The following is a 21,753-nucleotide window of genomic DNA, read 5'->3' as shown; positions in this document are numbered from 1 at the left end:
ACGGTGACAATTAAACAGGCCATACAAAAGCAAGACTGGTATAAGATTCCACAACCCAAAATCCTCATTAGGGGTGACACAGAAGCACTGCCAATATGCACCCTCATTACCTTCATCACGGCTGAGAGCTTCGACTACAAGGGAGCTTTAAATCTCACATCTTCCTTTGTGAAGATCCTACTATACATCAGTAAACTATTGCTTTACTGAAACTAGTAAATTATACCTTATGAAGTAAACAGCAAAATAAAACTAGATTCCTAGAGCACTGACCAGCATGGTCAGCATTTAAGTAGCAGCACTGTTTTCTTCTATGTTGTATTTAGTACTGTGGAAAATGCAGGGACTTTTCCTTTCTTTCTCACATTGGGAACTAGGCTTTGTTTCTCTAAAAGGGACAAAAATCATCTTCTCTTAAATAAGTAATGCCTGTTTAGCAACTGAATTGTTCTTTTCTCTCATTCCTAAAGCCAGGAAAAAAAAAAAAACCAACAAGAAAACAAAACAGAAGACAACAATCAGCTAGCAAATAAAGCTCAAAATGTTGTTGGCCTTACAGCAGTAATGTTCCTAATGGCACTCGGCTAAGAAAAAAAAGTTCTGAACTCATAATGGTCTGCTATATCGTGTTTACTAGCTACAACAAAAAGAATGGTTAAAAACCTATCAGTGGCATAATGTTTAGCACCTATTATGGACACAAATATAACTACCTTACAGTAATTAAAGGCATAAGAAAATGATTAATGTTCTGAAGCCATAAAACTGCATCAGTTGAAAAGCTATTATGATTGCACCGTCTACAGCTCACAGCCTACACTGGGCAATTTACACCGATACGCATTCTGCATAAAACTGATGCTCATTTTTTTCCAACGTTGGATAAGGAACTGGAACATAAAGTTTACGCTACGCACCACACACTGGTCACTGCTGGTACAATCGATTCGCTCTTATCCTAAGGATGCAACTATATTTTGGGGGTTTTTTTGTGTTTGGGCTTTTTAAGATTAGGTTTTAGATCGCCCTGTTCTGTATTATTCTTATCAGAATGCCCAACAATTCACACTCATCTTCTCCATTTTAGAAATACGTTTTTGATCATAAAAACTGAGAAACAGGAAAACGGATACAGAAAACATGTTACCCGCTTGCCAGCTGGAATAATGTGCTGACAGTTGTACTGGCTCTTCTTTAGCTCAGCGATGTCTGAACCAGGCTCTCCCCACGCAGGATCAGCATAACATTACTCACATTGAACAGTACCTTCCTCAACAAGTAACCTGTAAGTGCTACTCAATTTGACTAAGCAAACCAGAACTTGTTTTTTGACAGAACAAGTCACAATATGTGATGAAAGATGGTGTTTTCCACATGGGATACTTCCAGCTCCTTGACAGTGAAGGTTTAATGTTCTTATTCCAGAGGGAAATGAAAATAGAAGGGGACAGAAAGTCTTCCACTGCCACAGTATCACATACAGTAAGTTATTACCCTATAAATAGCATTATACATTATTTCTGTTAAAGGGTTCTTTCAAACGTCCCAGAGAGAAGGGAAAGGGGGGGGGGGAAGTGACATGCCGCATTGTCCAAAACTAAATTGGAAAATGATAGATACAGTTTATCATCTAGTAATATATAGGAAAGCAAGCACTCCGCATATAAGTAATGTTTTGAAAGGAATAAAAAAAGATAGAGACACAAATCATTTAAAAATCAGACTTTAAAGTAATGTTGCTTACAACGGGGTAGATACTCTTTCAAGAAAAGTAAGATAACAAAGTCATTTCTGCTCAAAATGAACATTATAAGAAAGGACATTGGACAGATTTCTTCTCTGCTGAAGTCAATGAAGTTAGAGTCAAAGCGAACAGGGTCAATTACAAAAAGCTACATCTATATTCCTCTAAATGCAATGGAATATTTCACAGCTAGTGCAAACCACTATAAGCTTCTCTGAAACCAAGGTATATTGATTTACTCCAGCATGAATTTAGCTGTTTCCACTTTAGTTACCAGATGAAAACCTAAAGTCATAGCAGTAGATAGTATAAAGAACATTATTATGAGTAGGTCCATTAAAGTAGGGTCTCATATTCCAAATATAACCCTAGAACTGCACACATGCCACGCCGTTCCAAGAATTGCGTAAGAAGGAAACTCACTAAAACATCTACCAAAAGATCTCAAGTTTTTTCCATAGCTGACAATCTGGTTCTTTAGACTGATGTTCTTTCCTTCCCATCTGGAACCAGCCTAGGTCCTATTCCCTGGGACAACTTCACAGGCTAGTTATCATTACTCAGACCTGCTAGCAACAATCACTGCTGTGACAGGCTTCTTGTGCAGTAGCCATAACACATCCACCCAAACCAAGGAGCTGTTTCGGTTCCTGTGGGATCAGACAAAAAAAAATAAAAATAATCACTCCTCACAACACAATTTAGGTTGGGCTCTCTCCAGGCATCTTGTAAGCCACGGCACGGTGACTCTTCCTCCTCAGGACTAATCCAGGTGATCCCCATCCCACAGCAGTGATCGACGAGGTGCCGGGTGGCACTCAATAACCTTTATCATACCCGCCAAACCCTCGCGCTGAGAATGAACAGTTTGTTTATGGGTGCTGCTGGTGACAGGCACACCAACAAGTCCTCTCGTTCAGTCTAACAGGGTGAATTGAAAGATTAGTCTGTCATGCCAGCATGAGGCCTCATTTTTCTTCCGTGCTACATAGGTCGCCCCCTTCCCGCAGCCTGTATTTGATTGTGATTAATTTGTCAAGGCTGGCTATAGCATGGAAATGAAGAAATGGATTGCCAATTACAGTTAGTCTTCTCACAGAATACCCCTCGAACCAGTGCTATTCTGCTGTAGTGACAGCTCAGAAATAAACTGAATTCAGCTCTATTGAGCAGAAACCTAACTCAAAGTGTATTTTAAAGCAGAAGGTGACTTTTCCCACCCTCCCTCTCTAACCAGCTCTATCAGTAAATGGTTGACTTCTATCCTGCCTGGCAGGTACACAAAAAGGCCATCCACATTTATTTTTGTAGTCACCTTGTTAAGACATACTGAACTTCTGACTTAACACTCTTCAACAAGGTGCACGTTTGTTTCTGAACGTCTCACCCTGAGTAAGCCTGAAGGGGAATTTAATATGTATACCATTACTGCTAAGTAAACAGAACCAGCAACGACTCTGCTCTGTAGAGAAGCTCTTAAAAGCATTCAAACTTTCTCCTGAACGGTACTCACAGAAAGGTAGATTTTTACCTCTTGCTGTATTTCCTCTGCTGTAAACCTCATGTGTTCTCACAAGATGTTTAATATTTCATTGATACATACAACTAGCTTAAATTGAATAATCAGATTCCGATAGATTCATCAAATAGGAAACAATTCCACAACCACCTGATTTTTATTAAAAATTATTAATATGGAATTTGAGAAATAATGCCTCATTCCCAACAATGCACGCATACAATTAATTCTATGCCCTGGTACAACCACCAGAAAATTACTCAAGCTGTATAAATTCATGTATACAAACCTACCATTCTATTACCTTAGAAATTCAGCTTAAAAAAAAATAGATCTTTTTTCCCTCAAGAAAATTCAGACCACTGCAATAGATGCTTCCTTCCATTGTTGTAATTCATTGTATTTTATACTATTGTCTTGGGTATCGCATCTTCAGACAGAAGAAAGGTGAACGTGTTTCCAGCAGTCAGCAGCGCACAATGGCTTTAAACACATTCTGAAGACAAAAAGGCACCACTCTCTTCCAGACCCAAGGTGGCCTTCCATTACCACCACCAAGACCTGCGGTGTGCAGAACTGCAGAATACGTCTTTGTAAATAGGATCCTGGCTTAGAAACGGGATTAGTCATTCATTACACTGAATCATCCGACTTTGCTATTCTTCTTCTGCCTCAGCGGCAGTTGCCCTTTCCAATGATATATGGTAGCATTCCTGTCTAACAAAGATGCAGAAAAAAGGACAACACAGTGAGCGACCCCTTGGAGGCAGACACACCTTTAAATTGTCTTTCAGGTACTTTGGCAAGACTCTCAATAGCAAGTCTATTTGGTTGATCTTTTCTTTCGTTTCAGAAGAAAGAGAAAGTATTTCCCCTAACAGCAATACATTTTTACCTTTCACAGGCTGCCTAAAAGCCCCGGTATTCTCACACATACTTCTTCCACACTCCTTGAAGCAACCTTCAGACACCAAGCATATGAATGAGAGATGATTTTGGTAACATAGAGAAAATTTATGTATATGGTGACTTTCTGTATTTGTACTGAGGTAGTATTTAGGGTCTCCCACACTGACTAGGCGCATTATGATAAGTATTGTATAATTACACAGTAAGATACAACATCTGCTACGGAGAACAAAAAAATAGGACAAATAAGGGGCAGGTCCACAATATTCTGTGGCCAGGCCAGACCAGAATATCGCTGTGTGCTAGCAATAACGAAAGAATAATAGGAGCTGTCTTCCCAAGTCATTTACTAGCTAACGCAGGCACAGAATTTCAATAAGATACAGTTAATACCTTTGCGTTACAACTAATTTATATACATCAGACTACAAATATTATTCCCAGTCAACTTTACTGTCTCAGGGCTTTTACAAACTAAGGACATACAAATAGAGACTAGTATGCGCTTTCTGTTCTCAAGGAATAAGTTTTAAGTTGTGAGCGGGATTCCTTTTTAACTGAATATACTTCAAAGTTTTCATTTGTAAATGTCAGATAAAACAACTGTTCGATATTAAAATGACTGTGAGTGACGATCTAGGACTAAAAATCTTACCCTAGACACTTTTTAGATCTTTTTCTAGCTGATGAAGTGTAGAGAATTTGTGAGAATTTGTGTTGTGTAACTAAGATTACATACAAGACTAGTTATGCCACAGTGCACGGGTAAATGGAATCACTGCTAATACGACACACATCAGCTCTAGTGCAAGTTTTCAAACCCAGGAGTAGTTTTACAGCTGTCAAGATGATATCTATTCTTCTTTAACTAGATTAATTTTATATTAACTTCCTCCTTTCAAGGAAGCTCAGTTGCATCATGAAATTTGACTGAAACCATTAAACTAGCTGTCTGTCTTTTTACAACGTGTTTAAAACTCAGAGGTAACATACTTCATATACAACATTTTCTGTAGAAACGGGGAAGGCATGAAAAAGATGTTCTTATAATTACCAAGTTGTCACACTACATTTAATCACGAATATGTTTAAAAGACACCCACAAGAACACAGTGTTTTCCTTTTGGAAAGAAAACCTGCTTTGCTATAGCACCAGATAAGATCTCACCAAGGAATCTAAAGTAATGGTGTGATTCCCTGATACGAATCTCACTTGCCAATGAAGAAAACATGTAAGGAGCTTGGAATCACAGAAAAACCCCAGTTGGAAGGGCCATGGCACCTCTGGAGGTCATCTGGTCCAACCTTCTGCTCAAAGCAGGAACAATTTCAAACTTGCATGATGTTACTCAGGGCCCCGGAGAACCCCAAGGGAGCGCATCTTTGTCTTTACTTCTGAATGCTGACTTCTCAGGATGAAATATAAATGCAGAAAAGTAGTCATGAATAGCAATTTACACACTTAACTGGTTGATTTAATTATCTGAATAGGTATCCAAATGCTTAGACTAGTTGCGAGGACCCTGTTAACTCTTTGAGACAGTTATTTTTAAGTTACCTTGGGCCAGTTCATTCCTTTATATACATTTAAAGCTAAATAAAGTGAAACTGCATAATTTTGAACTTGGGCATCGTTCTGCTGCTGGCTTCTTTTGCGATGCTGTGGGACATTCCATTCTCGTTAAAGCCAATGCAAATAGAGGAACTCACTAACTGACTGGGCTCCAAGTTTAGTTTGACAGACATGCTTTCTTTCTGGGGGAAGGGGCAAAATTACATCAAAGTAAGTTTTTGGATAGTGGTAATTGGGCCTTTTACCAAGAATTATTTTGTACTTCATGTATCATGTTAATTTAACGTCTCTAGGACCAGGTCCGTATATCTTTATTTTCTTACCTAAATTCATTCCTTAACAAATTAGCTTCTAAGAGCTTTAGCTTTTCCTGATTGTAAAGCCAGAGAACAAACACATAGATTATCTTATTGACATTAGCCAGGAAAATTTAGAAAAGGGAATTAAGTGATACTGTTGGTATGTAACAATGCGGAGTTTTAACTTTCATCGTGGTAACGGAGACATTCTTAATCCTTTGAACAGAAAACCACAAATACCAAAATAAACATCATATCTGACCAGCTGAAGCCCTGTTTGTGATATCAGCAATATGTTTTCTGAATACCAGAGATTTTTTCCAACTCTTTTGTGCTTTGCAGAGTAGTTTGCCTCAGAAAAAAAAAAAAAAATACAAAAAGTGAAAGGAAAAAAAGAGGAAAAGCACCGAAAGTGCAAAGTGTTTTTGATGCCTTTGGAGAGGCCACTGGCTTTTCTTCAACAGTCTGCAGATATCTATATAGTCCACTGCAGGAGCAACGAGACATGAGCCATGCTAGGAGCTTCGAGATGTAAGCCACCATGAAAGAAGAGCAAGAGAGCACACAAACAATTGTTTCTTGTAGAGTAGAACCAGGACAGTGAGGGTTAAAGACCGTGGGCAGAAGTTGCAAAATTGAAGGGGGCAATTAATATATGCAAATATAAACTCAGTCAGTGAGCCTAACAAAGGAGCCAGGCTTTCCAGGATTTACAAAGCCTTAAGTTCTTCATAATTCTGCCCATTTTGAAAGGAAAAAAAAAGTAACTACGTAGACTCTCTATCTCTTCCTAAAAAGAAAAGGAAGAAGACAAAAAGCAAGGCCATGAGGCAACTGAGTATTCAGTGTTCAGTCTAAGCTCTCAAAGGGAAATTTTTAGAGACAGTCACTAAACACCATTTTAATGAAGGACAAGATTTGTCCTCTAGTATGCAGGGGAAAGGCTGTAAAGTTGGACCAGTCAGCAAGAACTTCAGAATAGACAGAATTCTAGACAGTCTAACTACAATACCCATAAAATGCGAATTTGCACTGAAGAAGTGAGCTTATTAAGTCTCTCGTCTGGAATCGAGTTTGAGCTTCTCCCTGCTAAGTATGTCATAGGAATGTTAATTTTAGACTGTTGAGAGCTCATCGATTTACACTTTCCAGTAATAATTTTTTTAGTATTTAAAATATGGGAAGAGACCAATTAGTATCACGGACACTGCACTGTCTGAAATAAGAACACTGTTAAATAATGCATGCAACAAATTTTTATACAAGTAGTAATTAGATTTCTAGGATTATTTGAATATTATAATAGTCATTTCGTAGCTGTTACTATTATTAATTTTAATAATAATCTCAGTTAACTGGTGATCAGTCCCAAAAGAAGCAACAAAAAATGAGCTATTATACATCTTAATTTTTGCTAAAACATTACATTACACAAATTACAGAGTAAATAACAAAATGAAATTAACTTCCCAATGAGTTACAAAAAATGACTGTTAAAACCACACAGTGGTGTCAAAAAAGTTGATGTAGTCTGAGTTGAGGGATGAGGAGCTGCTGATCAGGTTAAAAAAATTAGCCTAGTAATAAGAGACAATCTCCTTAATGGGAACTTTCCTTGTGTGACCTACTGGATTTTTTTTCTTCCCTCCCTCATCACAGAGAATTTATATGATAATATCTATTTTCCTGGGTCACCACAGACATCATATTCAAATGCTGATGATTACATACAGCGTCAGGTCATCGTGATGGTTACAGGGACTCAAAGGACCAGAATTAGAGATAAATACAAGACTTCTCCATGGTTACTTATTATAGATTTGTGTACAGTGCCTCTGAAAAATCTGCAGCTAACTCCTTCCTTGGAAAGATGACAGTGCAACTCTTATTAGAATTGCTCATTAAAGAAATACGTATCTTAGGAATGAAACACCAACAGAAAATGAGAAGAAACAGATGGGAAAGATGGAAATAGATCGCCTCAACCTTTAGCCCTGTGTCAGGAATTTATTCTGCCTTTGAAAACATTTGGTTTAGTCCTCTGACTCAGATTTTCAGAGGGCTTTTATAATCCTTCAGTAGCGCACCTGTCGGTTAATCCCTTGTTCTAATCTATCTTGGATCACCTCACGGGGGGAAGAGCTGATGGATACGCTCCCAGCCCTCTGCGGACTGGCAGGATGAATTGTTCTTTGGATACTGAGGAGGACGTGCTGGAGGTCAGGACAGCTGTGACATGAGCTGGCACTCAACCAGGGGACCTCTCTCCCCAGATAAAGACAAAGCAGAGCAGAGGATCTGCGATACCTCCCCTGCATCCTGCTTTGAGCACGTATTATATGCTTCTATACACACTGCATACTTTGCCTTTTTTTTTTTTTTCCTTTCCTTGCTTTCTAAGCTTGCATTTCAGACTCTCCTTTAGCAACACGTAATAAATTTAACCTTGCAATGTTTTGCCACAACCTGGCCAAAAGCTACAAGTAAGCGTAAGTGGCCTGATTCTAAAAGAAACAAGTCTCATTCCAATGTAATAAAGGTGTTAGAAATGCGGTGAACCTGTGTGCTTCCACTGCCTAAATCACCGCAGACATTCTGCGCTCTCACAGGTTTTAGTCTTTTTCTTTCCCTTTCTGTCCCTGCGTTTTTAGCAGAAATGCAAACACCCATTCATAACAAAACCTAAGAGCTGCCATTATTTTTTCTTTCTTACAAAGGATAGATGATAGCGTTTTAGTGAAAGTCAAGCTAAGGTAAAATATACAGCTACACTCACGTAGAGACAAAAAGAAATACCAACTCAAGATTTCTCTTTTAAGTTTTATCTTTCCCCCCCGCCCCTTTCCTTTTCCCCCCCGTAAGTTTAAAGTAACATTTAAATACTTGCTTATGTTGCCAGAGAGCAGCTTATGTTGCCAACATAAGTCTCTAGGAACAGAAGCCAAACCCTGTATTACTGTAAAATAACAGTAAGAAGAAGAACAAATAGGTGTGCATAGACCGTAACATCTTCAACTCCTTCCAGATGTAGTCCACCCCATAATTATCTCTCAACAGAGTATTGTGACAAACATTGGAATTCCTGTCTTCTCATATCCATCGGCAGAGCCTTGTTTTAATTTTGCAGCTCATAAGGTTTGTAACACTGTATCAGACATCTCTGTTCACTTTGCAGGCTGCAAACACCAGAAATTGTGGATAGCTTCTTAAAGACACGATAATGAGGTGCTCTTCCATAAAACCTACTGAAGAAAGTCACTTTTTTTTTTCCTTCTGGCAGTACCTCAGACATAACAAGACGGTAATTATGGGGAAAGTGGATGTGTAAATGGTGATTCACTGTGTATAAGGTGAACGTCTGACACACTACAGCCTAAAATAACACTTTTTACCCTCTGGACTACAGATTTATCTGTAGATTATTGTTACCACTTTTTAATTTTTTAATTTTTTTTTTTTTTAAGCAGAGTAAAATTGCTTTGAAAAGGGAAAGAGACAAAACGTAAGAAACTCCCTAAAAATCTAGCTGGCCTACAGAAAAGCTGTGATAAGGCTAGGATTTCACTCTTGCTCATGTTTGAGTATTACTGAACAGCTACTGAGGATCCATGGCTTGATACTCCGATACCTCCCCAACGATATGGGAGTGACGCGAGTCCTCTGTACTCCTCCTGAAGCAGTTCTGTTTATGAAAACTTTGTGCTCATGTTACAAAGGAAAGCATTTATGACAACAGAAGAGAGTAACCCAGGGGTCCATGCAGATATAAGTCTTCGCAACCTTTGTTTTCTTAGTCTGATTATCAGTTTATAAGCATATTAGAGGTGACAGTGATCTCTTAGGAAAACATAATGCCTCTTTTCCTTTCTTCTCTAAAATGCCTGTGGGTAGACCCTTACTTGTTTTGCACTCCTTACAAACATTCAGCATTGGTTCCTTTCTACTTCATTTTTTAAAGATTTCATCCCTCATTTGAAGCTATCAGACTTCTAAAAGAAAGGTCCCTCATGAGTGAATTTGTTGCCAGCGCTCTTTAAATAGGAGCACATTAAAATCAAAGTTTTGACTCCTGGCACAGTGTCTTAATGGCAAATGGCCTTCTCGGGGCTTTAACTTGTTCAAGCTGGAACATCCGCAGTGCTATGGGTGGAGATGGAGCGTCAGGGAAGTGTTTGGGAAGGAAAGGCAGACCTTTTCTCTATCCAACACCCTCTTATGAAATGCAGTCTGCCCTCGGCCAAAACCTCTGGAAGGAGGTTTGCTTGCTTGTGCCTTCCCAGTTTCCTTTTTATGGGAGAAAAGGAGTGCTCTGCAGCGATGTGAACAGGAAAGGATTGCTCTCCAGAGAAGCGTGACTACTCTCTCCTGATAACAATAGAACAGGGAAGCAATCTAAGCATTTACAAGAATTTGGAGCAGAAAGCAATCCAGATTCTTAAATCGGACACACTCAGTTGATCTCTTGCAAATTTGTCCACTTCCATTTGGAGGTGAAACCCAGTTTTTAGCCAAGTGTTTCTGAAGGGAGAGCATTTGTTCGTATAGATCTGAGGTGAGAAATCAAGGCTGCATGTTCATTCAATAACATTTTATTGGGATAGCCCAGTGCTAACCGCACAATGCATAACGCAATACTAATCAGCTAGGCCACCAGGAATGAAGCTGATCCACTTGCTTGTCTAGACACTGACTTTAGATAAAGGAATGTGCATGGGTAGAGTGGGAAAATCCCAATGAACCAGAAAGATGAAAGCATAGCTTTGCAGGTTTTGGGTGTGCTTTACACGTCAAACACATCACGCTGCCTAATTTTAGCACTGCAATTGCTATCAAACATTCTTGAAAATATTGACACCTGATGCGGGGTTGACTGTTTAATTACTACTCTCAGGCAGTACATCAGAGTCTGGAAAGAAGGTTCTTCCTCCTTTCCCCCAAGCTAAGTATTTTTTTTCACTGAGGAATAGAAAGTATTTATCAAAACATAAACAGTAAAATCAATTAGAGATTATATCCCCAAAACAAACAAACAAAAAGCGGCCTCAGAAAACCAGAGTATTTTAGCAGAAATGTGCCTTAATTCACTTCCAAAGGTGAAAACAGCAAATGATTACTAAAATAGCACCTGCCACAGCATATAATGTTTCAGGAATGCCACAGCTTTCCAGTTAAAAATCAATGCTACCTTCAAGAAAAGCATCCATTGCCTCAGGAAAAGAAAACTCAAGATTCCTACCAGAGATCCTTTCCAATTTTCTTTATTGACTTCAGGGAACCATATTCCTCACCTGCTGAGACTTTTTCTATTAACTAGGCCAATTCTAAAATAAAACGAACTATTATTATTTGTACATTCCACTTCCTAGTAATTTCCATGTACCATGTCTTGCCTGTTTTCGTAATCTAATACCAAAATTGTGCCTATGTTAAAGAGCAAGATTTAAGCCGAAGAGTCAAGAACTAAAATGCAGAGCTCCCCCGAGAGTTCAAGAGGGCGACCTGAACTGAGGACCAAGGCCGAGCTTTATCTGAAACCTGATTCATATTCAGTGGCTTCTAGTGTTTGTGGAAACGGCATCTGCATGTTCTTCTGCAATAATGAAATTGCAGTTTAAGTAGAAAAGGATGCAGCACCCGAAGTAATTTAGATTCTACCTTCTGAAGCCTAATTCAGATTTACAATCATCAAACAATCAATTTTAAATAAGAGGTCCTTGAAAAAGAAGAAACAACTCTAAATATTCCTGTCACTGTTTTTTCCCCTGCATCTGCAGTACCTGATTAGTCAAAACTCAAATTAACTTAACTAAAAGTTGCTGTATGTTATTTTCACACAGCAGCAGCACCGTCATACTATGGTGGTACGTGATGACTGCATTTTTTTTTATTATTTACTGCTGCTTAGCTTGTTTCTCTGAAACCCTTGAATTGTACAATAATCCAACCCACCACCATTTGTATGCATTTATCGAATATGAATGAAAGAAAAATCAGCCTATGCTATTTTTAAACGAATTTTTTTAAATTTGCATGTTCTCTCATAAATTTCTCCATATTTTTTCTAAATATTGAACAGCTTATCTTTTTCTTCCTTCAAATATCATGCCCACTTTTTCCACAATGTCAACCATAAAGCAGCTGACTATTAGTGATGAATTGCCTTAAGATTACAACAAAGCAAGTGACAAACTTTTATAATAACCCTTTCCCTCCAGCTCTTCAGGCGGTATTAATTTGCATGTAAATTAATAAACTAAAAATGTGGAAGCGCAACTCAAGGGAGCTAAGACAATTTCATGTTATTCTAGCAAGTTTGCTAGAGGAAAACGTACTTTTTGCCCATCTTGGGCATTGAGGAGTCTTGCTTACTTGCCTCCTGGATAGAAAATTTTGCCAAAACTCTATTTTTCCCTGTTGAAGTCACAGCAGCGTGTTTAAGAGTCACCAGAGCTGCAGAAGTGTGATCCTACTTGCGGGCCTCGGCTCACAGGCTAAGGGTTGTGCTAAGGGCTGCACAGCAGTATTCCACTTAGCAGCACACCAGTATCCAGTCACAGTCAAAAGCTTTGGGTCTCCGTTATTTAACACAGTATAAATAGATTTGCAAGCCGAAATGACTGAGGAGACATCTGATATGAAATATCACCGTTTAAAATAGTAGTAATAGCAAAAACAAAAACTGAGTTAGCAATAAGTGACATCTAAGGTCTTACTCACCATAAATTCCTGTTGAAATACAGGGAAATGCCTGTAAAACAAAAGAAAGAAAGAAAAAATAATCAGTGGGATTTCGGTTTGCTGAACTTTTTATCAAAAGCAAAGGTATTTTTAAATGCCTGTTTTTCAACACCTAGAGATTACATGTTGTAGCCTTCACTGTTACGGCATTGAATTCACAGGCGCTTTTGTGTCATTATATGAAACATATTCCATATGTTTTCCTTGCTGCCACGTTAATAAAGCCACATTCTTTTTCTCATCTTGAACTATGAGCAACGTTTGAACCCAGAATCATTATTAAAACTGCCTTTTGAGCTAAAAATTAATGCCATGAGCTAAAAATTAATGCCGTTAAGTTAGTATGGTAGAAAAAAGTCATATTCTCTGGGTAGAGTGAGACAATGTTTCTTCAAGTAGTAAAATAAGCTTGGCCAACTTAAACTCTGCCCTGCCCTCCCCTGCCTCTTTGCCATGCCCTCCTTCACTACAACCTCCTTTTTTGTTCCAGAGCCTTTCATTTTTAACCTCAGTTCTTGCAGACGTGTGGTTTGCGGTGTGACCCAACACAGCCGTATTGGTACAAGTCAAAGGCTTGCAAACTGGTGCAGGGAGAGGAACTAAAAAGTGCTGCGTGAAAAGAAAGGGAACATTTTTTGGGTCATCTTGGACACCAAAGGAAACACATTGAGCAACAAAAAGATGGTTATATACACTGTGCCAGCAAGAACGACAATTTACATTTCTCCTAGCTGTACGTGTTGTCTAGAGATTTGCCTTTCTGTGAGCCGGAATCAGTTTTCCACCAGGAGAAACCAAAGCCATACTAGCGACGTGGTTTCACAAGAGAGAGGATTTTCTTTGTGCGCAGTTGATATGTGATATCACCTCTGCCTCCCACCTCCGGACTGACAGCGAACACAGCTCAAAGGTACAAGAGCACCTGGGACCAAAATCTCAAATATCCACCCTCAGGCTCCCTCCAGATCCCCTGGCGATGAGTCATCACACAAAAGAAAGGAATTCTTCTTTACTTAATCACACAGGAAAACATTATTCAAAGCTAATGCTTGCTTTATATTTAACCAGGGAATTAATTAGGGAATGGTGATTAAGAAAGGAGAGGTCTAATGGAAAGAATACATCCTCCCCTCCCCTCTGAAAATACTTAAGTAAAATAAAGTGGGGGAGAATTATAGTCTTATTCCTTCTCACAACCACTACAACTTACATCCTGAAAAATACTTAGCTTTGTAGTTTGTACCCAATAAATCAATGAATCAGCTCTTTAAGGAAATGAGGAATGGAGCAGAAAAAAACCCCAACGCACACGGTTACAGAGCTCAGGCTGAGGTGGCAACAGATGCTCCAGCAATAAGAGCAGTATAAAGGCTGATTTTGTCCAGTTTAGCAAGAGATTTTAAGATCGACCACTGCTGAAGTTTCACATATTAAGGTAATTGCTCCAAACCAGTGTTTTGTTTTCCCTTTTTTTTCCACGACTCAAGAAACAGCATGCGCTTTAGATACTCTTATCGGCCACAGAACAAATTACGGAGGATTCTGGTTCCTTCTGTTACTGGCCCTACTACTCCAGGCAAGGGGAAACAATCCTCCAAGCACCACAATGACTTCAGATCCCCACAGGGGTGGCAAAGCCACCCGCCTGGGGGACCACGGGTTGGGGAGGCTCTTGGTGACCTTGAAGGGATGTACAGGACCGCTGCACTACGGGACAGGCTCAGCACACACTGGCTCCGGTGTTTACCGAGGCCACTGGAGCCCAGTGCCTGAAGGGAACCTGCAGCTCCAGGGGACTGGGCTGCTTCCGCAGCTCTGCTCAGAGAGGAGGTGGTTAGACAACGGCATTTTCGGCATTGCAGACCCTTGTCGCATTTGTTCATCTCCATTCACAGAACACACTGCTCTGGGGCTGTTCAGCAAGCTTCAGCTAGCAATCTGCGCATCGTGCGTGTTTCTTAATACCTACTTTGAAATTACTGCGTAGACACATCCTCATCGTTACCTTGCTTTCAGTTTCTGTCACGCACCTGAAACATATCTGTATGGAGCTACAAGAGTCTGTAAAATCCCATCAGGCTCCTTCCGAATAGCAGTCTGTGCCATAATTTAGATGAGCTCTGCCCTCTCCCTCATTCAGAGATGATCACGGCCTATAACCAGCAGATGTAATTTTGTAAAATGTGACAGTGCTTTTATTCATTCAAGAAAGGCCCGTGCCCGAGATCACATATCAACTGTGTTTCCTCTTGGCTCCTAGGGAGGCAATTTAGTCTAGATGCCAGGTTGAAATTACTGGCAGAGCAGTAATGGGGAACTCACAGCATGGATATCAACATACTACAATATTTGGCGTATGGACAAAAGATGTTAAGGTTTCTAACCTTTTCTGTGCATAATAATATCTTAATTATATATTTGATTTCAATAAAAAATTCAATTTCACAGTAGGAAACATTCATGCCTATTTCCACAATAAAACGTTTCTCATCTTAATTTGTTACCGGTAACTGCTATTTATTGACTAACCTTTAATTTCTTTGCTACTGAAATAGCGTGTTTGCTTCACTCCGGGGCTAATAAGAAATGCCGCCCTGACAGCACTCAAAACAGATACAACTCTGGAGTAAAACACAAGTAATAATGGCAAGAGCTTCCTACTACGCTGCTGCCATCATCTTGAGAAAGAGGGCAAATTAAATCAATTGCGTGAATACTGTAAGCCTGAAATGGATTTAATTCCTGTAGGAGAGGATGCGGGCACTCAGCCTCTGGTACTTTTTAATCTAATGCTTCTTTACTACGGCTACGGCAGCAGTGCTAATTAGGATGAAATGTAATGCGGTTTCATGAGGAAAATTTACAATAGTCACCACGCGGAGGCCAAGTTGGACTCTTACGACATTTCAATAAGAGGGACCTGAGTATTTAAATACTTAAGGGCTTGTCTACAAGGGGTTCTGGTTCACACTGAGCTGCAATGTATTAACCGCTATACATTACATGAATACAATTGCCACGTCTACGTGACCAGATGCCTCCTACTGCAGTCCTAATAACGGCATCCACAGAGCAAGGACTTCCTTCAAATTAAGTGCTCGGCATTCTGCACCGGCATCCCAGTGTCATTTCTGCCACAACCAAGCCACATCCAAGGTAAGCACTTTCCTTCCAGCACATAACGCAGCAGACAAAAATAACATCAAACACAAATTGAGCTTTCTCTTATTTCACCGCATCACCTCGTGAAAGCGGACTATCTAACTAATACTCGTGTTTGAGCACCATTCCTTTACGCAACTTCCATTACTGAATCTTCACAAAGAACTCACGGACTTTTAAAAAAAAAGTCTTTGTTTTCACTAAAATTTAAAGTAGAAGCTCCTGAGCTACCTGCCTTTTTCCCTTTGACATTGCTAGGAGTTACCTGTTCACAGCCTTTCTTTCTCACCTTCTCCCGGGTATTTGCCAGCAAGCGGGAAGCAGCCCTGGGTCTTGGCTTTGAGCACTGCACCAGCGCCACTGTATTTTCCATAGCGGCCAAGAAAATGACAGGCGGTTATTTCTCTTTGCCTGGTTTTTATGGACCAAAAAAAAAAAAATCAACTTGCCTTCCGCTTTGAAAGACTATCCCTACAGCACCTTAACCGCATTAAGAAATTGCAGAAGCACTAATGCCCAGACCAAAGAAAGACCTGGAGCTCCAAAAGCTTAAGTGCCAGAACACTCTCCATGTCGGATACGTAGAAACTTGAATCCTTGCTTCAGCAAGAGAAGGCCTCTCTCCTGCCACTCAGAGGACCTGATCCAAAACTCAGCCAAACTCTGCTCTAAGTTTATTATTTTTAAAGTAGGACCCAAGTTTTTGTTTTTTTTTCAGCTTCCTCCATTTATATCAAAATGTTACAGTAAGATGAGTTTCTCTGTGCAGTAGGCATTTTTGTCTTAAAAGTAGTATAGTGAGCACCTTTGCTAGATTGTTTGTCTTACAGTTGGTGATTGCCTCGTGAACTGGAGTGGCAGGTGAGTGGGCAGGGAGAAAATTGCTTGTTTAAGAGCAGCCCTGACAACACTGCTCTGCAGTGATTCACGAGGGCGAATGCCAGAGGGACTCTGCTGAGGTAAAGCACAGGGTTACGAGGGAAAGCTGCCTGTGCTGGAGCGAGCTCTGCTGTGTAGGGCTGAAGTACAAGTTGGGGCTTTTTGCACCTTAAGTTCCCATGCGTGCTTTCAAAAAGTTCACTGTGATGCAAATATGTATTTGTAATAACTTTATAGAACATCACAGATTAATAACGTTCTGATTTCCTTGGCACTTTACTACCTCTATGATTTGATGTGTCTGACTTCATTTACCGCCTAAAGCCTATGCTTTTGTCCAGAAAAAAAATCCATGTTTAGATGGCATGCTATGCATATCTTTTACCATGCAACACCAAAAAGCTGTGGCATGTACATCATGGCATTATGAAGTGCTGTTATCAAAACTGTGGCACAGCGCTATGAAAGCTAAGTTTCAGCTAAACCACACAGTAAGCTAAATTAAACGGTGTCAATTGTTGGAATAACAAATAATTTATTTTCACAACAAGATTTTATGATTTGAATCTAGTGGGTGGTGAAAGAGGTGTGGTGGGGAATATAGCAGTGTACATTTATCGGTTGGAGCACGTGGTTAAGACGCTACAGTGGCAGGGAACGTACAGGACCTCGGCCAGGAAACGTGAGGATGGGAGAGAGCTCGGTGTCATTCAACATAAGGTGGTTTTCATTGCCCTTGTTTGGCTGGCGATGTGCATTTTGTAGTCCTTACTCCCTCTAGGTACGGCTGACATTTTGAGATGAATTACGGTTGTCAAGATGGAATATGAAACGGCAGAGAACGCATGGTCCTAGATGAACTTAAAGAAAACCTTTCAATTCTTTTAGTGGCAGAAAATTACATTTAACCATCAGTTGCACATGCTCCAAACCCATTGCAATCATTGTTTTCAACATACAAGCAGAGGGATTCAAAACTGGAAACTCTTCAAAGCTCATCCATGCCCACAAACGTAACACCAGGTGTGCACAACGGCACTACTTAGCGGTGTGGCACACTCCCCACGGCATTTCAGTACGGCACTTAACAGCCAGTGCTCCTGTACCCACTTTATATTAAATCATCTCCCTTGTGCAGACCCTGACTCGTGGTTTGCAACCACAAATAGCACCATCTACGCCCGCAGTTCAACCGGAGGATGATCTGTAGATCTCAGGGACAGCGAGAGGGACGGAAGTGCAGTACCCATTCCACCCCTACATCCAGCGTCAAGCAGTGCGAGTTAGCACCAGGAGAACCAGCTCCTTTCACCTTGCCATGGCCATTAGTCTGCCGTAACTTGATTTCTGTCAGCCTAAACAGTCTGAACCCACTTGTGGCACCATTTTTAAGCGTGCACCACCTAACTTCAGTATCACTACACTGATATTGCCATTGATCAGCCAAAGCTCCTAAAAGAATTGGGTGCCTTAGATACTTTTCAAAATAATATGCTCTATAAAGCCACCTAACTCCAAAAAAGCACATAAACCTTTTATAAACTTCAGGGCCTATTGTGCCTCTTAAGCTGCACAAAATATTAACAGGGTACATACATACATTTTATGATATCAATAACATCAAACATTCAGAGTCAAGTTTCGCTACTTTTACTAGATTAAACTTATAAAGCAAACCATTTCATAAACCACTAACTATAATCCTAGCCCGTTGCCTTTTAAAAATCCTTATACTACTATTTGGAAGAAAAATAAAATAAAAACTTATGTTATTGCCACATCAATCTCCTGCCATAAATTCTATATTTATCATCATTCTGAACTTTAATTTAGCGGACAACAAATTTTGCAAATAACTATCATTCAAAGAAAACTTATTCATAGAAAACTCCAATGCAATGCCCTGTACTGAAAATGAAGAGAAAAAAACTAAATGGAAGAATTGAATATGAGAATGTTTAAACTCAAGTTTCATTACGGACCATATTAGCGGGTTTATTAATCTGTCTTTAAATAATACAAAGGTAATTATTACCTCAAAAGCAAGTCTCTGCAACACAGCAGATCACACACAGACCTTCAGGCATTCATAGGAGCTTGCTCATTCCCACACTGGCAGGGTCAGGAGCTACACCATCCAGCTGTTCGGCACCGGCAGAAACACCTGGCACGCAAGTGCCAAAACCAGTTGAGGGCAATTTCCTTGTAGAAACACAAGCGTCCGGCTATTTTACATGCCTAAAGGTTTACATGCCAGCCATCCGAAAGCTCTAAAAGGATGCTGATAGCTGACAAAATACCTGTCAAGCAACTGCAGCTGAAGTTCAGCTTCAGACCCCATGTGAAACATCCTTTCTATATTGTGGCTCAAGACTTTGCTATACACCTTCATTTCCCAAAATCTAAGTTAATATGGCACAATCAAAGGACAACAGGTTTAGAAAATTATACACAGCAGTAACTAAATGTAAATAAAAATCTAACAGCTGGGTGGCAAATGGTTATTGAGAGACAGAAACTGTCGCAAAGCTACTGAAAGCTGCTTAAAGGACTCCTATTTAGTCAAAAAAAGATTTGCAACAAGTGCATAGAGAACTTCATCGTAACTCAGCCAACACAGAAATCCAAACCAACCATATGCCAGTTTTTCAGAGGATCTCCACAAGTTTCCCCTGCTGGTCACACTTAAAGACTTCTCTGGATAAATATTTACCACAAAGACTGCAGTTTTTCTTTAAGTCTGTTTATTTATACAAAAGGGCAGTTACTGAAAGAGGCCACCTGAGAGGTTAAAAGGACCAAAAGAACATCTTTAATATTTCCTGTTAACCAAACTAAATAGATCAAGGGGCTGCGGGGGAGGTTCTTCCTTTGATGACCTGTTTGCTACAAAAGCCGCAGCCTTCTCATTAGCAAACTGCATGTCTCACCTCACACAATGAGTGACGATTTTGTTTAATTTTTACTGAAATAATTAAAAACTTCAAGCAAAGAACATCCATTCAACAATAAGAAAGCAGGGGGGAAAAAAAAACACTGAGGAATCACTACCAAGATTTACTAATTATTTTTAGCAGCTGCGTATTCTAGCTTTACATGAATTTAAAATAGAATTTTGAAGACACTGAAACCAGCTGCTACAATGAACTATGCAAGACAGTAAATAGAGCACTGTAATATGGAATTAAATGAAGATTCACTACTTGAGGCATATCTCACAAAATTTTTATTTTAAAATTTTCAAATTTTTTATCTTTCAGTAATTTAAAATAATAGCTCAATTAACTGGACCTGGACTGAAAGTTGGTCAAATAATTTACTTATTTTCCCCAAGTATAAACTCAGTTGTGGGGTGGGAGTTGTCTGGGGTTTTTTTCTAAGCTATTTGGACATTCGTAATTAGAACAAAAAGCTTGTAGGGGACCTACAGACTTAACAGTTTGGTACACGTTTTTAAAAATCATAAACCCTTTACATTTAGAAATCCTCAGAAATGAAATCGTATGTTTCAAACAGCTGTAGAACAGCTAAGATTGGAAAGCACCTCCAGAGATTGCCTAGTCTAACCTATCTGCTCAAGGCAGATATGGCTAATGCCTGTTACCCAGGACCATGGCCACTCAGGCTGGAGTATCTCCAAGGATGGAGACTCCACAACCTCTGCGGGCAACTCCTTCTGCTGTTTGACCGACCTCAGAGCAAATAAGTGACTTCTGTTTTTCAGTTTGTACCCATTGCCTCCGGTCCATGCAATGGGCAGCACTGAGAAGAGGCGCTCATCTTTACTCCCACCCATCAGGCATTGATACGCGTTGACAACAACTTGCTGCTGAGCCTTTTCCTCTCCAGGTTGAACAGTCTCTCAGCATCTCCTCCTGTGAAATACAGTCCAAGTCCTTCATCACCTTTGTGGACCTTCATTGGAGTTGCTCTAGCATGTCCGTGTCTCTCTTGTACTGGGGAGTCCAGAGCTGAGTAGAGAGGAAGGATCACCTCCCTTGACCTGCTGGCAGCAGTCTTCCTAACACAGCCCAGGAGGCTGGTGGCTTTCTTTGCCTCAAGGATGGCACTGTTGGCTCATGGTCAGCTTGTTGCCCACTGGGACCCCCAGGACCTCTGCAGAGCCATTTTCCATCTGGTTGCCCCCCAGCACGCACTAGTGCACGGGGCTATTTGTTGCCAGGGGCAGGACTTTGCATTTCCCTCTGCTGAACTTCATGAGGTCCCCTCTGCCCAATTCTCCTGCCTGCCGGGGCACCTCTGGAAAGGCAGCACAACCATCTGGTGTATCAGACGCTCCTCACAGCTCTGTATCGCCTGAAAATTCCCCAGGGTGCTTTCTGCCCCACCAACTAAGACACTAATGAAGATCTTTAATAGTATCAGCCCCACTATTGGCCCCTGGGGTCCACTAGTAGTGACTGACCTCCAGCTGGACTTCGTGCCACTGACCACCACCTTTATTCCCAGCAGCTCAGTGAGTTTTCAGTCCACCTCTCACACAGCAAAAAATATAGACAGAGACATAATAATTGGGTATATAAGACAGCATCTGCCAAGGATGTTCAGAAGCCATTGCAGTTGAGACACCAATTAAAGCAGCAAAAGCACAGATGATGATGAGGAAAGAATAAAACATCAAATGAGAACTTAGAACAGATTTAAATTATATTTTTTTTTTTCCTTTTTATGCCAACCCGTGACAAAACAGGATTGAAGTTAATGACAAACTGATTTTGAACCACACCTGTGCTGTGCTTTTAGCCCCAGTGGAGAACAGTTACAAGTTTCCTTTGTACCAAAGAGCAAGAAATTAAAAATCCCTTTGCCTTTTTCTAAAGAGAAAGGGACATTCACCTACGCATCTGCCTCTCGGCACTGCAGAGCATGGAGTGGTTGCTAGGTTTGCCTCTAGAGTCCCTGAACTATC

General features: G+C 40.2%; 1 protein-coding gene across 4 annotated transcripts in view; it reads right to left on the bottom strand.

The window, feature by feature from the left end:
• Positions 1–21,753, bottom strand: part of MACROD2 (mono-ADP ribosylhydrolase 2) — an 893,215-nt gene that overhangs the window by 282,014 nt on the left and 589,448 nt on the right. For all 4 annotated transcript variants that reach the window (XM_063327858.1, XM_063327857.1, XM_063327859.1 and 1 more), the window contains exon 7: positions 12,762–12,792. In XM_063327858.1, coding sequence (XP_063183928.1) covers positions 12,762–12,792 — 31 coding nt within the window. The remainder of the gene's footprint in view (positions 1–12,761; positions 12,793–21,753) is intronic.

Source organism: Chroicocephalus ridibundus, chromosome 3 (assembly GCF_963924245.1).
Source record: "Chroicocephalus ridibundus chromosome 3, bChrRid1.1, whole genome shotgun sequence".
NCBI classification, from domain to species: Eukaryota; Metazoa; Chordata; class Aves; order Charadriiformes; family Laridae; genus Chroicocephalus; species Chroicocephalus ridibundus.
The sequence above is the reverse complement of the archived record's forward strand: the minus strand, read 5'-3'. Positions and strand labels throughout refer to the sequence as shown.